Source organism: Drosophila kikkawai, chromosome 3R (genome assembly GCF_030179895.1).
Source record: "Drosophila kikkawai strain 14028-0561.14 chromosome 3R, DkikHiC1v2, whole genome shotgun sequence".
NCBI lineage: Eukaryota > Metazoa > Arthropoda > Insecta > Diptera > Drosophilidae > Drosophila > Drosophila kikkawai.
In genome coordinates this window covers 26,681,259-26,693,576 of record NC_091731.1, presented here as the reverse complement: position 1 = coordinate 26,693,576, position 12,318 = coordinate 26,681,259, and the positions used below count along the sequence as shown (strand labels likewise).

Sequence of the window (12,318 nt, the reverse complement as noted above, 5' to 3'; positions counted from 1 at the left end):
TAAAGGTGTTTTCGCCTTGAGTGGCTCGACTTGGCAGCCGGGGATGGACACTGGCCACCAATTATGCTAATACCCCGCCGAAAAAGGCCGCTAAAATCCATATTTAAATTATTAACACAGAAACCCCGGCTGGGCCAATACCGAAATCGGTGTCCAAAAGCCGCATCTAGCCAGATTGAACATGTTTAACATTAATCTTGACTGATAAATTAAAAAAGAATTAATTAAAATGAGCAACCACTTGTCAGGTCTGGAAGGTATTCATGATAATTGATGCATACCCTTTTCCTAATATTTTAAAAAATATTTTGCAGCATAAAAGGGAACCTTTACTAAGAATTTATATTCCCAAAATATTCTTCGATTAACAACTTTTGTAATGTCCAAAAGGGTATCCCATATTCGACCTTATCGCATTAAATTATTTCCCCACTTTTTATAAGCACTTTTTCATCATTTTGACAGTTTTCTTAAGCTAGAAAATGAGTAGTTGGGACTTTGCTGGTCGGGGAACGTGGGTGGAGATGCGGGCCTTCGGAGAAGTGTCAGCATGCAGATCACGTAAATATCTCTTGCCGAAAAAATATAAATTAAATTCAAAATAACCCACTGTGAACCCAGAAAGCATAAGCACAGCACCCTAAAGTCACGCCCCGGCATCACACTTAAAATGATTTTGGTTTATTTTTGGCTTTTTTACTTGAAATTATTCTGCGGCTTTTGGTTATTGTGTCTCGCTTCTTTTTGTTCCCTGGCAGTCCGGCATTATTATTCTGGCAAATTATCTGTCACCCCGTCTACACCCGAAGGGCTGCAGGGCCACGCCCTCCTAATTAACATACAAATCGGCATACATAATGCCATTGTATCGTATCCATTTGGCGAGAGCCGACCAGAATAATTCACGATCATTACAGGCAGCCTTCGGTAGGATTTTGGGCAACGGCTTACAGGGTCTTCGGGGGTACATCATCGTCTAGTTTCATGGGGGGATTACTCACCCCTTATTCGTCAACACCCACATTTGGAGTGGTATTTCGTTGAGATCGGTAAAAACTGTTGGCGACTGACAAATGTTCAATTTCAGAGACTGGTGTACATTTCGTTCGTTTTCTTTGCTTATTATTATTTTTCTCATTTTTAATGTCAATGAACGCTGAAAATTTTCTTCATTTTTATTTAAAGTAGACGAAATAAATTGAAGACAAAATACAGCAACAAAAAAAAAGACGAGAAACCAAGGGGACAGAGAAACACGCGCAAAGCGACGACGTACGACTCAAAAAGCAAAAAAAAAAAAAAAAAAATCACAAAACAAAACAATAACAAAAAAATAAATATTCAAATTCTACACATTGTGCAAATTTCATCGTCGAAATACAAATTGGACTGGGCAGTCCTAATACACTGAAAGTTACTTACAGCAAGTATCCCACAACCCGCCGGATCCCAGGCGCCACATGAAAAATTAGAAAATCTATTTTCAAACCGTTCGCTACTACTGCACGGCGAGCACAACCGAAGATGTCACAATTTTTCAGCGAATACCCGAATACTGCCCACAGCCGTGGCATATAGACAGCAGTCGACGAAGCCATCCCCAGTCCATCCGATGCCCAGGGGGGTTACGATGCACATGGGTCGTTATCAGCCAGAGCCGAGCTTACCGACTTCCTAATACGCACCCAGGCACAGTGTATTCATGAACTCCGGGTTCGTGTTGTTTTTCAAATTTTACACTGTTCCGCCCGACGGACGTTGATAAAATTCTAATAGCCTGCAAGTCCGTACGTAGGCCATATTTGTAGTTGTCACGTCTCGACGGGCTAATTGTTACACCTTGTTGAGTATTGTAAAGCCCACAAATCGGCCATTTCCACCCGCCTCGGGTAATTGCAGTTTCGCAATGGCATTTCCCTAATGCCAACTCCCAAATGTGTTGCATTTGCATGTGAATTCTGGCTATTCTGACTAATGGGGGAATATGGCAGGGGCGTCTGTCTCCACAGTGAGTCAGGTTTTAATTATATAATTTGAAATAGATATTAGGTTATAATGTTTATTAAAACACACTATGGAAATTATTAACATTACATTCAGTATAAGAATTAAATTAATATTAAAAATTAGTAAATAGTAATAATAAGCTACAAAATTATCCGCAAAAAGGAAACAGTGCACCAATATTTAATAAATATTTAAAAAAGGAAACAGTACACTAATCTTTATTATCTACTTAAAGAAAATTGAAAATTGGCTTCTGCTAATAAGCAACCACAAATATTTTAAAGCATACTTTGAGACGCCTTTTTAATTGATTTTAAATCTAAAACATTTTCTGTGGCACCCTGGATCAACCCTTGATCGCTGTTTCAAAGGAATACATCTCATACATCTTATTGAATATTTTATAAATATGGCTCTTCAGTTCTAATATTATGGAAAAATATCACAATTCCTCTTAAAAAACAACAAAATCGGGTGTTAAAAATAAACAAAATATCACAGATTACAGGGAACAAAAGACCTCCACAATATTTTTTATACTTTTGGATACCTATTCAATTGATTTCCAATCCAAAATCAGTTTCTTTACATTTTTTTAGATAGAGTATTCTACTGTCGGGGACACCTTTCTCGTTTCCATCTGAATAGCAGCTTAAATCTCGATCGCTTTTATGTTTTGGGTTATCAGACTGCCACTTTCGACTGGGTCTACTTGGGCAGCAGATAAGAGGAGAGATAAATCTATTAGACTTTCAGACGTGTGTGCGTTGGATGCAGCAACAACTTCGGCGAAAAAGTGTTGCGGCAGAGCAGCCGATAAGGGATAGCGGAAACACATGTCCCGCATATCAGCAGTGCCGAGATCCCATGCCCCAGCCTCTCCTCTTGACGCAAATGGATGCAGTGACTCAGTTGCGCCAACTCGAACCATCCGAGGTACCTTCGACAACCGTGTACCGGTGTACCGGTGTAAGTGCAAATGGACGTGTTTGATGGCTGCCAACTGCAGTCTCGACCTGGCCGTTGTGCGGATCGGTCGTTCACAAATCGAACGCCATCGAGATCGTTTTGCCGTCTCGTTTAGGTCGATTATGCTGCGAATTTGACTTTCCGTTGGCGGGGCTGTGCAGTGAAGCGTGTGAATTCAAATGCGACGGCCACCGCGTCGCCGCTTTCTTTGTGTCCCTGCGGTATTTAATCAAAATCGAAAATAGAGGCAGAGAAGGGGAATAAAAAACTGAAACAATGTGGCTACAAAAACGAGACGAGCACACCAAAATATCGACAAATCAACCGAAATTATAAAAGAAAGGCAAGAACTCGACACATCGATGTGGAATCAATGCAATAAATTAACTTGAATTTGGTTTTCGCTTCGCCAGCCGATTTCGATAAAACAAAAAGAGAGGAAAAGGCATAAAAAAACCTTAAAAAATAAATGAAATATCGTAAAACAAAAGACTGGCTGGCCCACCAAACGTTGGAAGTCCTCTATCTCCACATCACGCCACAGAGGGCGAGCCGGACGAGGAAGGGGCCCGAAGGAGACCTAGGCCGACAGCGACCACCTACCTGTTTATCCAGCAGCGGGCCCTTGCTTATGAAGTCCTTCTTCAGCGAGTAGAGCTCCGGCGGCGGTCCTTTGAAGGAGTACCGCAGGCGGTCATCAAGGTCGTCCGCCACAGCCGTTGCTCCCCGCAGACAACACTCCTCGTGGGATATTTCCTCGTCGTCGAAGTAGCCGCCATCCTCGCCGCCGGCTCCGGGCGAGTCGCAGACGGTGGTGCTGCTCGTCCGGCTGCTGTGACAGGAAGTTGTGGAGCGGAGTGTAGCGCTGGTGTACGGTCCGGAGGCGGTGGCTGATTCGTGGTCCAGCAGGTGATGGAAGTCGGCCGCCGCCGAGGCGGCAGTTTCCACAGAACCGGCATCCGGCCTGGACATGATTCCAAGCACCAGCTCCCGAGATGCCAGGTCCGATGGCAGTACCAATACCAATACCAAATCAGCTGTGGCACGTGCAAAAATGCGCACGAAATCGGAGCACAATCCCCACTCTTTATACGTATATATATATATTTATAGCGGCGTATACATATATACTCTGCGTGCTGTGTGCGTTGGCTCTTTGGCTTTGCTTATTTTGTTAATTGAAATGCGACGGTCTCGTTCCGTTCGCCGCACCCGCCGAAAAATGAAACACGCTCGTTTGGTCGGGGTATCAGGGCATCTGGCATATGTATGCTGCGATTAGCTTAGATAAACTACTTTACTTTACTTTACTTTACTACTGCGGCGGCGATTGTCCGGTCTCATGATGAATCTTTTTGCCGAATCACAGAATTCGTGGGGCCAATGCTAAGCCACTTCGCACATCGCGGTTAAATGCATTCACTTTCCAGCTGCACCATTAACTTGGTCACCTTTGGCATTCTGGGCCGGCTTTCTTTTTGGCAGTGGCAGTGACAGTTGTCGCGGTGGCTCTAGTTCTTTTTGCTGGCTTCTGGCGACGAAGGTTTTGCCATGTCAGGTTAACGCGCGGATCGGATGGCATTACTGCAGACCGGCGGCCATTCTGGACAGGAAGCGCGCCGCGTGGATTCCAAGTCGGGATCGGAAGGGACAGGGACAGGGATCGGGATCGGAGGCGAATCGAAATCGTATTTTATGTCTGGCCAAATTGCCAAATTACCGCGCGCGAAAACAAACAGACGAGAATGTATAGAGACTGACCAAGTGCTTCGGGTCAGACGGCGTGTATCTACATCTGGCGGTGTTCGGTTCGGCTCGCTCGAGTTCCCGCTGCGGACTGCCGCCGCCTTTCGGCGATCGGCACTTGGAAGCGGCAGCTCGCGCCAAGCGGAACGCTGCGCAGAGCATAAGCTCTCTCGCCGCCAGCTGATGTGCCGTGTGGACTCGGGCACGGGCACATGGCGCAGGCTATTCGCCGCAGGGAGCAAGGCTCCGGGTAAGGAGCCGCCAGGCAGAATGAAACCCGTGTCCACACAGCCCCAAGTCACTCGTATCCACCAAGTAGCTCCATCCACTCCAAGCCGATCCGATCCGAGAGAGCAAAGAGCGGTGCAGAGAGCGATCGGCGAGAAAGAGGCAAAGCCCCAAAGCCCCAAAGCGGTGCTTAAAAGATCGGAGTGCTCTCTTAGCTTCCACACGCCTGAGCCCATCTTTTGTTATTCGAGATTCGTGTTTATAAAGCTGCCAAGTAAAAGTTATGTGAAATCTTAAAAGAACTTGAAGATAAAAGTTATTTCACACTTTCGCTCTTTCGCTTTTCAGTTACCACTTACCGCTTCTTTAAAATCCATGAGATTGTACAAATAAGCTTCTATAAGAATCTAAAAAACTTATACCCTTACAGGGGGTATTATAACTTTAGTCGCATGTTTTAAGCCTGGTGAACTTGCATACGTATGTATATTATTGATCAGCATCATTAGTTTAGTCAATTTAGAAATATAAACGATCTGAAAATTAATAAGAAATACCCAGACTTGACCTAAAGACGTCTAAACAACAACTTTACAAAAAATCTGTATAGTTCCATTATTTGTAAAATAATTAGTGAACTTATACTATTTATCCGCATCATCAGTTGAGTTGATTAAATAGAAACGATCTGAAAATTAATAGGAAATCTATTTAATTGGTTTTTTTTTTTTTAAATCATAAAGCGTAAGCAAAAACATGAAAATATTTTAATTACTACAATTTCAGGAATCAATTTTTAATTCTATTTAAATTTAAATAAAGAGAATATGGGAAAATAGTATTATGATCAGGAAAAATCGGCTAAACTTGTGTGTTTTATATGTAAATATGAAATATTTTATTTTTTCAACGAAAAACACTTGGGTACTGTTAGGGTATATAAACTTTTGCTTCCCTAAGTTATTTTTTTTACTTAATTATATAAATATTTTTAAAGCATGTCTCCAGATTCACCCCACATCAAAACTTAAGTTAAATATAACTTTATAAAAGTCATTCTAAGTCTTTCGGTCCCTGTTTTCGCACATGTATAGTTTGGATTAAGTGTTTTGCTTAGTTATACAACCTTTAGAGATAAAAAACCATTAGACTACTTATCTTTTCTTAAGATATGAGAAGCCTAACATAGCAACAACTTTCGCTTTTGGTCGAGTGGAGCAGATTGCAGACTCCCAAGTAGTAATAATGAATCTTATATACAATTGAAGTGTATTTTTTGTATGAATATATATTGTGCTTACGATTTTCTTTTGAATTTATTTAAAATATTCTTTAAAACAAGAAATTAAATCCTTGAAGTTTGCATTAATTTCAATTCGAAAAGTTTTTCTGCTGTAGTTCTTATTAGGTTAACAAATCAGTAGTAATGTTGATGCTGATAAGGAATATATATGGTCTATAGGGTCGGAAAAGACTTTCTGACTAAAAGGAAATACCCTGCAAGGGTATAAAAGCACAACATTGACTTTCTTTCACTGGGTTTATCTTATTAAGCACAATTCGGTGGAAAATGGTTACATCATTTATGATCCAAGAACGGTAGATGACTCTCTCCACGAGCTGTGACGTACTAGCTGATAAGGCGGGTTAGCTTCTTAAAAGTGACTAAGTATAAACAGAAATTGATGTGCAAGAGTCTTGCAGAGTTTGATCTATCCAACTTTAAATACTAGCAACAAATGTGACATCTGCTGGATTCCTGCCGATGTGGGTCAAGATCAATCTACGGATCGCGTCAGTGGACGAAAATAATTGCGAACCGCGCTCGCTCCGTTATTTGAGCGCCGAGAACTCTTCCACATAAATGTCTTCTATGGCAAATTACCATATGTAGCAATTGACCCTGTTGTATACTAAATATTTTCCTTAATCAAACGCAGCAATAAGAATTAATCAATTAAAAGACGAGAGCGCGTTTGCCAAATTAAAATATAGTTGGAAATTAAAAATCCATTTCGCTAGCCTCCAGCCAGTCGGCGGCAGCAATAAAACAAAAACTCAAAAGCATTCTCAAAAATATGATGTATGTGCTTGACGGCACCGAGTGTTGGTGTTCCCTAGGCTTCTTCCTCCTCCTCCTCCTCCAGCTAATGAAAAGCAGCAGAGCTGGCGGAGATTCCGGGAAGAGCTCCTCTCGCTGGCCCAACGGGGCGTTGCATTGAAGCACCAACTATGCTATCTGCAACGCTTGTTTTGTAATCAACAACAAACTGCCTACTCGTGGCATAAAACAGCAGCCAAAATAACAAAATCTTACGAAACACCCATAAAAATGTGGAGGCAAGCAGGCTATTCCAACATGGTTTTCCTGAGGCCGACCCATCCATGCTCTAACACATCCTCCGAAATAATTGATGCGCTATGAAAGTCCGAATGTAAATTACCAATTAATTATGAAGTCTAGCAAATCCTTTTTTAATCCATAAGAGAGGCATATTGACTGAATTAGGAGATATTGCTCAAAGAGTCGCCGCTGCCTTTCAGATGCTAATGATCAAACGCACTCGAGGCGAGGCGGAAGCCACTGAAGCTGACCACAATGTATCTATCTGTCTATCCATCTGTATGGTATCTGTGTGGTATCTATTCCAGATCCAGATCCACATCGCATTGTATCATCTTAATAATTAACGCATTTAGATCATTAGGCAGCCGTCGGCTGGCAGCACGCGCTGCCGCGGGGTTGTAGTAAATTTTTAGCAGTAAATGTCAAAATAGCACCTTTTGATACCCAGAGATTTGGACTTGGAGTCGGAGACGGATAAATATGGCTTTCAGATGTGCATGTGCAATTTCGATCGCCAGTTGAGGCTGTGAAGGGCCCTAGGCTGCGAATCGATCTCATATCGATTCTCGTGTATCTTCAAAAGCGAACGCTGTCAGACCCACAGTCTGTTTATCCGTCCGTGCGTCCAACACGCGCAGGCCTCTTCGTCAATTGCGTCCGTCCGCATACACTATATAGTGTATACTATATAGTACATACAAGTGTGGGGGTGAGTGTGCTCTGGGTGCGTGAATGGCTCAGCGGCTTTGGTGCTCGCATAGTTCCAATCAGTCACCCACACACTCGATTGATAAATATTGATCCTGATTGAATGATGGAAGGCTTGCGAAAGGCCGCGACAGGCATTCGGCCATTCGGATCCACAGCTGGAATTATTGAGAGCTCAGGTTTTTAAGTTCCCCTGACAGCTGCTCAATCAAATCGAATCAAATATGTGGGCTAACTAAACACAAACCTTTTTTAAAGAGCCCCCCAATTCCGTGGCCCATCACGAGCGAAGAGGAGTGCGGCGAGGCGGGACGGGATCGAATGGTGATGTCTGAATTCTGGAAATTCGCAAAAATCAAACTCAATTACTTGCGCTGTCAATCAGCGGCAGGAATCGGAATAGGAATAGGAATCGGAATCGAGATCGAGAGACATGCGTAAGAGGCGTTCGCTCTACTCCCATAGTTGGCGTATCTCGAAGATACATTTCACTTAACTGTATGGCATATATCATCCATTCAACTACGGCATACAGCCAGCAGCCAGCAGCAGCCTCTATGACAGCGCACACAGATGGCGATGGCGATGGTGATGGTGATGCTGATCTAGATGGGAATCGGGGATGGCTGTGGAGATTGGGGATCTCTGGGAGCTGGCCGACGTGCGTTGACCCTGAGACTAGCCCACGCCCACGCAACGCGCAAAATATAAACTAATAGTGGTTTATATATAGATGCACAGCGGAAAAAGAGCGTCTAAAAGAAGACACAATTCATGTTTTCGGACTGTTTACATTCTAATATGTTACTTCATGCCGACCAAGAAATTAAACTTTCGCCTTGACCAATTTGGATTTAATCTCGCTCAGAATTTAACATGTGTTGGGCAACGGTTCTGTTCTACAGTTTCACAGAATTATTAACCCAATTTGGGCTGAAATTCTGGAACTAAGTGGCACTCATTGGGCTCAGTGTCTTTCTATTCCTTGAGATGGAGACCGAATGGCGCATGCAAATCGCAAATCGTATCCACTAGGCTTGCGAATATTTATGGGTATCATGTGGAATATGCTTGAATCGAGATGAAATTAAAAACATTTTAGAAGTAGCAGAAGTACAATGGGCGGCACCGCCGCTCTACCGCCATAAAAGATGAGTGCCCGCTGAAAGGCAAGATCATAAAGATCGACTACTGTACATACGCATGCATAAATCCATTTCTCCATGATCTCGATGATCTTTGAACTGGCGGCTAGCCGGAGAAAGATATTAGACATCTGCAGATGGTTCCTTTCCGGGCCTAAATCCCCCTCAGAAAGTATCATTGCGCAATGCGGTTCAACACACGGCTCTCGGCTTTCTGTAATTTCAGTAATGCCACTGGCCAAAGACTCGACTCTTCAATTGAAAAATCGCACTTACCGGAGGCCATTCAATGGATATGAATTGGTTTTATATAAGAAGCCAACCCGAAACCGGGCGCAGCAATGAAAAATGAAAGAATGAAATGTATATTTCTTTCTGAATAATTCCTCCGTTCATTGATTCCGAAAACGTAATTGAATGCAGCCGTTAAAAGCGCCAAGCCCTGTGTGTGGGTATGGTGGGTATTGCTGGTATTATCCAGTATTAGAAGCGAACGAAAATTTGTCGAAATCGCAGAGACCAGTTAGCATAATGCCATAATGCTCAACCCGAGCCGAAATAATGCTGATTCTGTGCGGCGTCAGCACTCTCTCCGATTGCACCTCCGACTTGAGCGGCTTATGGCTTACGACTTGCGGCATATGTTATGGCCTGATGTCGCATTTCGGATTTCTGATGGCCTGATCGCTGCGTTTTTGCTGTATGCCTAAGCCTAAGCTTTAGTTTCAAGTGAAAATGCAAAGGAAGAAATATAATATTATTTTTAATCTTCTAAAATTGTCTCCAAAATAACATTTAATAAAATCTTTTTCTTTTGAAATTATATCTGAACTCCCTTTACACTTCTTCCAGTGTAATCTCTCGATGAGGCGTCGATTGCAGCACAACACATTTGGCTGGGACCAGCTGCTGCTCCACTCCTCGGCACTTGGAGCCATTCTAAGCCGCCTGCACTGCAGCTGCCATGACAAGCCAAAGCTCTTAAGCGGTGTGAAGATCACCTGCGTGGTTGGCACTCTTGAGCCGACCCAGGAGAAGGCCTTGAACTCTTGGCATTATTATTTGCGGTGCATTTTAATTACGCCGGCAGCATGGAAATGCTGACTTGGGCCAGACTTGGCCAGTTGGCCAGTTGCATAATGCATCATTCAGGCAGGGAGCGGTACCGGAGATCGGCGATCGGTGGTCGGAGGCGCGACTTCCCGTTTCGGTAGCGCCAGCAATTGTCTCGATGATTTATACAGGCATTCCGCGTTGGCAGCTATAAATTGCTAAATGGCCATTACAGAATTAATTACACGACTGGCGGGAGGCTGGAACACCCGCTCCCTGGCTCCGTTGCTCTGTCAGTCCTAATTGACCTTTTGAACAATCAGCACACGCCTAGAACATGAATTATTATCTTGTAAATTGTCACGTATTAGCCGTGCAAGAGCGATATGCAAAGCAGAACCAGAGCAATGTCCATGTAACTTTAAAGATATTGAATTACATTGGCGTCGACATTACCAGAAAGCCCAAGCTGGACAAAATGTGTGAATAAAATAAGTAAATTAACTTTACAAACAAGAAATACCCAAGATAAAGCAATTGATTCTTGCAAGTACATACTTAAACAACTTACCGAAAGGCATCATTAATGTGATTTATTAACTGGTAATTTCCTGCTCACTCATTAAATCAGCAAGAAATGGAAATTATTCGCACGGCTTTATCTTAACTGTTATTAAATATGGACAGGCCATATACTAGCCAGCTTTAGAATCAATAAACGTCGAGTTTCCTCAAGTATTCCCACGTACTCTTGAGCTTTCTCATAACAATCAGCATAAACATACCAGAAGCAAATTAATAAGGAAAATTCTTTTAAAAAGATAACTATAAAAAGTGCCCTCACATAATTTAGCCCAACAATTTGCTTTGAAATTTCAACTTAAAACTGCCAAATAGTCAATAAATTTGTGGTTCGATGACTGCTTTTGGTGCGGTGTTATTTAATATGGAAATTATTAGCGTGTGGATAAAGCCCTTACAAGCTAAAAATATGGCAAAACAGAAATACCTTATAATTTCGATTATTCTTCTTTAAATTTCGATTTCCTAGTGAGTTATTGACATGCCAAAAGCTTTTCCAACACTCAACCAGTGACAGGTGGAAAATATTCTACCTTATAGTGGAAAGACACCCCCATCCCATTTAGAGTAAAAAACCACCACCATGAGCGTGTGGAGCGAGGGCATCAGTCTCCCTGGCAACATGGACACCAGTCCGCCGCATGAAAAACGTAAACAAAAGCCAAAAAAGAACTCCAAAAAGAAGAAATCCCAGAGTGCCAAAGAGAGCAATTCAAAGCCCATGGAGGCAAAAGCCACTGCCAGTTACTTTAGTTTGAGTATCACGGGACAGATAGTGTCCGCCACATTTCCACTGGGTCCCGACAAGGAGTTCGTCTTCCTGCGCTACGAATTGATAGCGGGTCCCGACTGGCAGCTGGCCTCCGGGCCCCAGCACGGACTCACCCAACTGGCCACCAATAAGAGCGGCCACTTCAACGAGCCGATTGTCTTCAACATGCCCATCGAGGTGACCTACAGGAGCACCAGTCCCTATGGCTGTGGGTAACAAAAGGTGGAATTAACTAGGCATAACCTAACTACTATTCTTTCAGGGCCCCAAATCCTCGTCAGCGTCTTCGGGCGCAGTGGCCTGGGGCGCGAAAGATTGCTGGGCTACGCCCACATCCACCTTCCGGTGTTTGGTAGCCGTCGACCGGCTGAGCAAATGGAGCAGCTGCAGACCCCCATACTCATGCCCAAGTGCCCCAATATGATTGCAGATGTGACCAGCTGGCTGCTGCGCCGTGAACCGGAGCTGAAGGATCCGAAGGTGCTGCTGGACAACCTCAAGTGCAAGGGCCTGGCCATGGAGTCCTACGGCAGCCTGGACTTCCAGCTATCCTCGGTGATGAGAGGAGCCCGCAAGCTGGGCTACCATTGGCATGCCTGAAGGGGCCTTATGTGTGTGTCAATAAAACGTGAATTTGAAAAGCGTTTGTCTTAATCTAATTGGCTGGCGCAAGACGGAGTAGTAGGAGGAGGAGGAACAGATGGGCCTGTGTTGAGTGGCTGCCTCAAACTTGACCTTGTCCATGGTGGCCCTTCGGCGGC

At 43.6% G+C, this 12,318-nt stretch overlaps 2 protein-coding genes and 1 long non-coding RNA gene across 3 annotated transcripts in view; 2 read left to right on the top strand and 1 right to left on the bottom strand.

Moving 5' to 3' along the window:
* AdamTS-A (ADAM metallopeptidase with thrombospondin type 1 motif A) overlaps nt 1-4,857 on the bottom strand; it is a 35,987-nt gene extending 31,130 nt beyond the window's left edge. The window contains exon 1 of the mRNA XM_017176196.3: nt 3,580-4,857. Within this exon, the coding sequence (XP_017031685.1) occupies nt 3,580-3,948 (369 nt within the window). The 5' untranslated portion in view covers nt 3,949-4,857. The remainder of the gene's footprint in view (nt 1-3,579) is intronic.
* On the top strand, nt 2,521-4,281 carry LOC138928941 (uncharacterized). The gene is made up of 2 exons (XR_011445349.1): nt 2,521-3,319; nt 3,390-4,281. It is a non-coding gene; the product is annotated as an uncharacterized lncRNA (long non-coding RNA).
* Nucleotides 4,858-11,368: 6,511 nt separating the features above from the next.
* On the top strand, nt 11,369-12,203 carry B9d1 (B9 domain-containing protein 1). Its single transcript, XM_017176199.3, has 2 exons — nt 11,369-11,765; nt 11,820-12,203. The coding sequence occupies exons 1-2, from the start codon at nt 11,369-11,371 to the stop codon at nt 12,155-12,157; spliced, it is 735 nt and encodes a 244-aa protein (XP_017031688.1). The 3' UTR covers nt 12,158-12,203.
* The last annotated feature ends 115 nt before the right edge of the window (nt 12,204-12,318 follow it).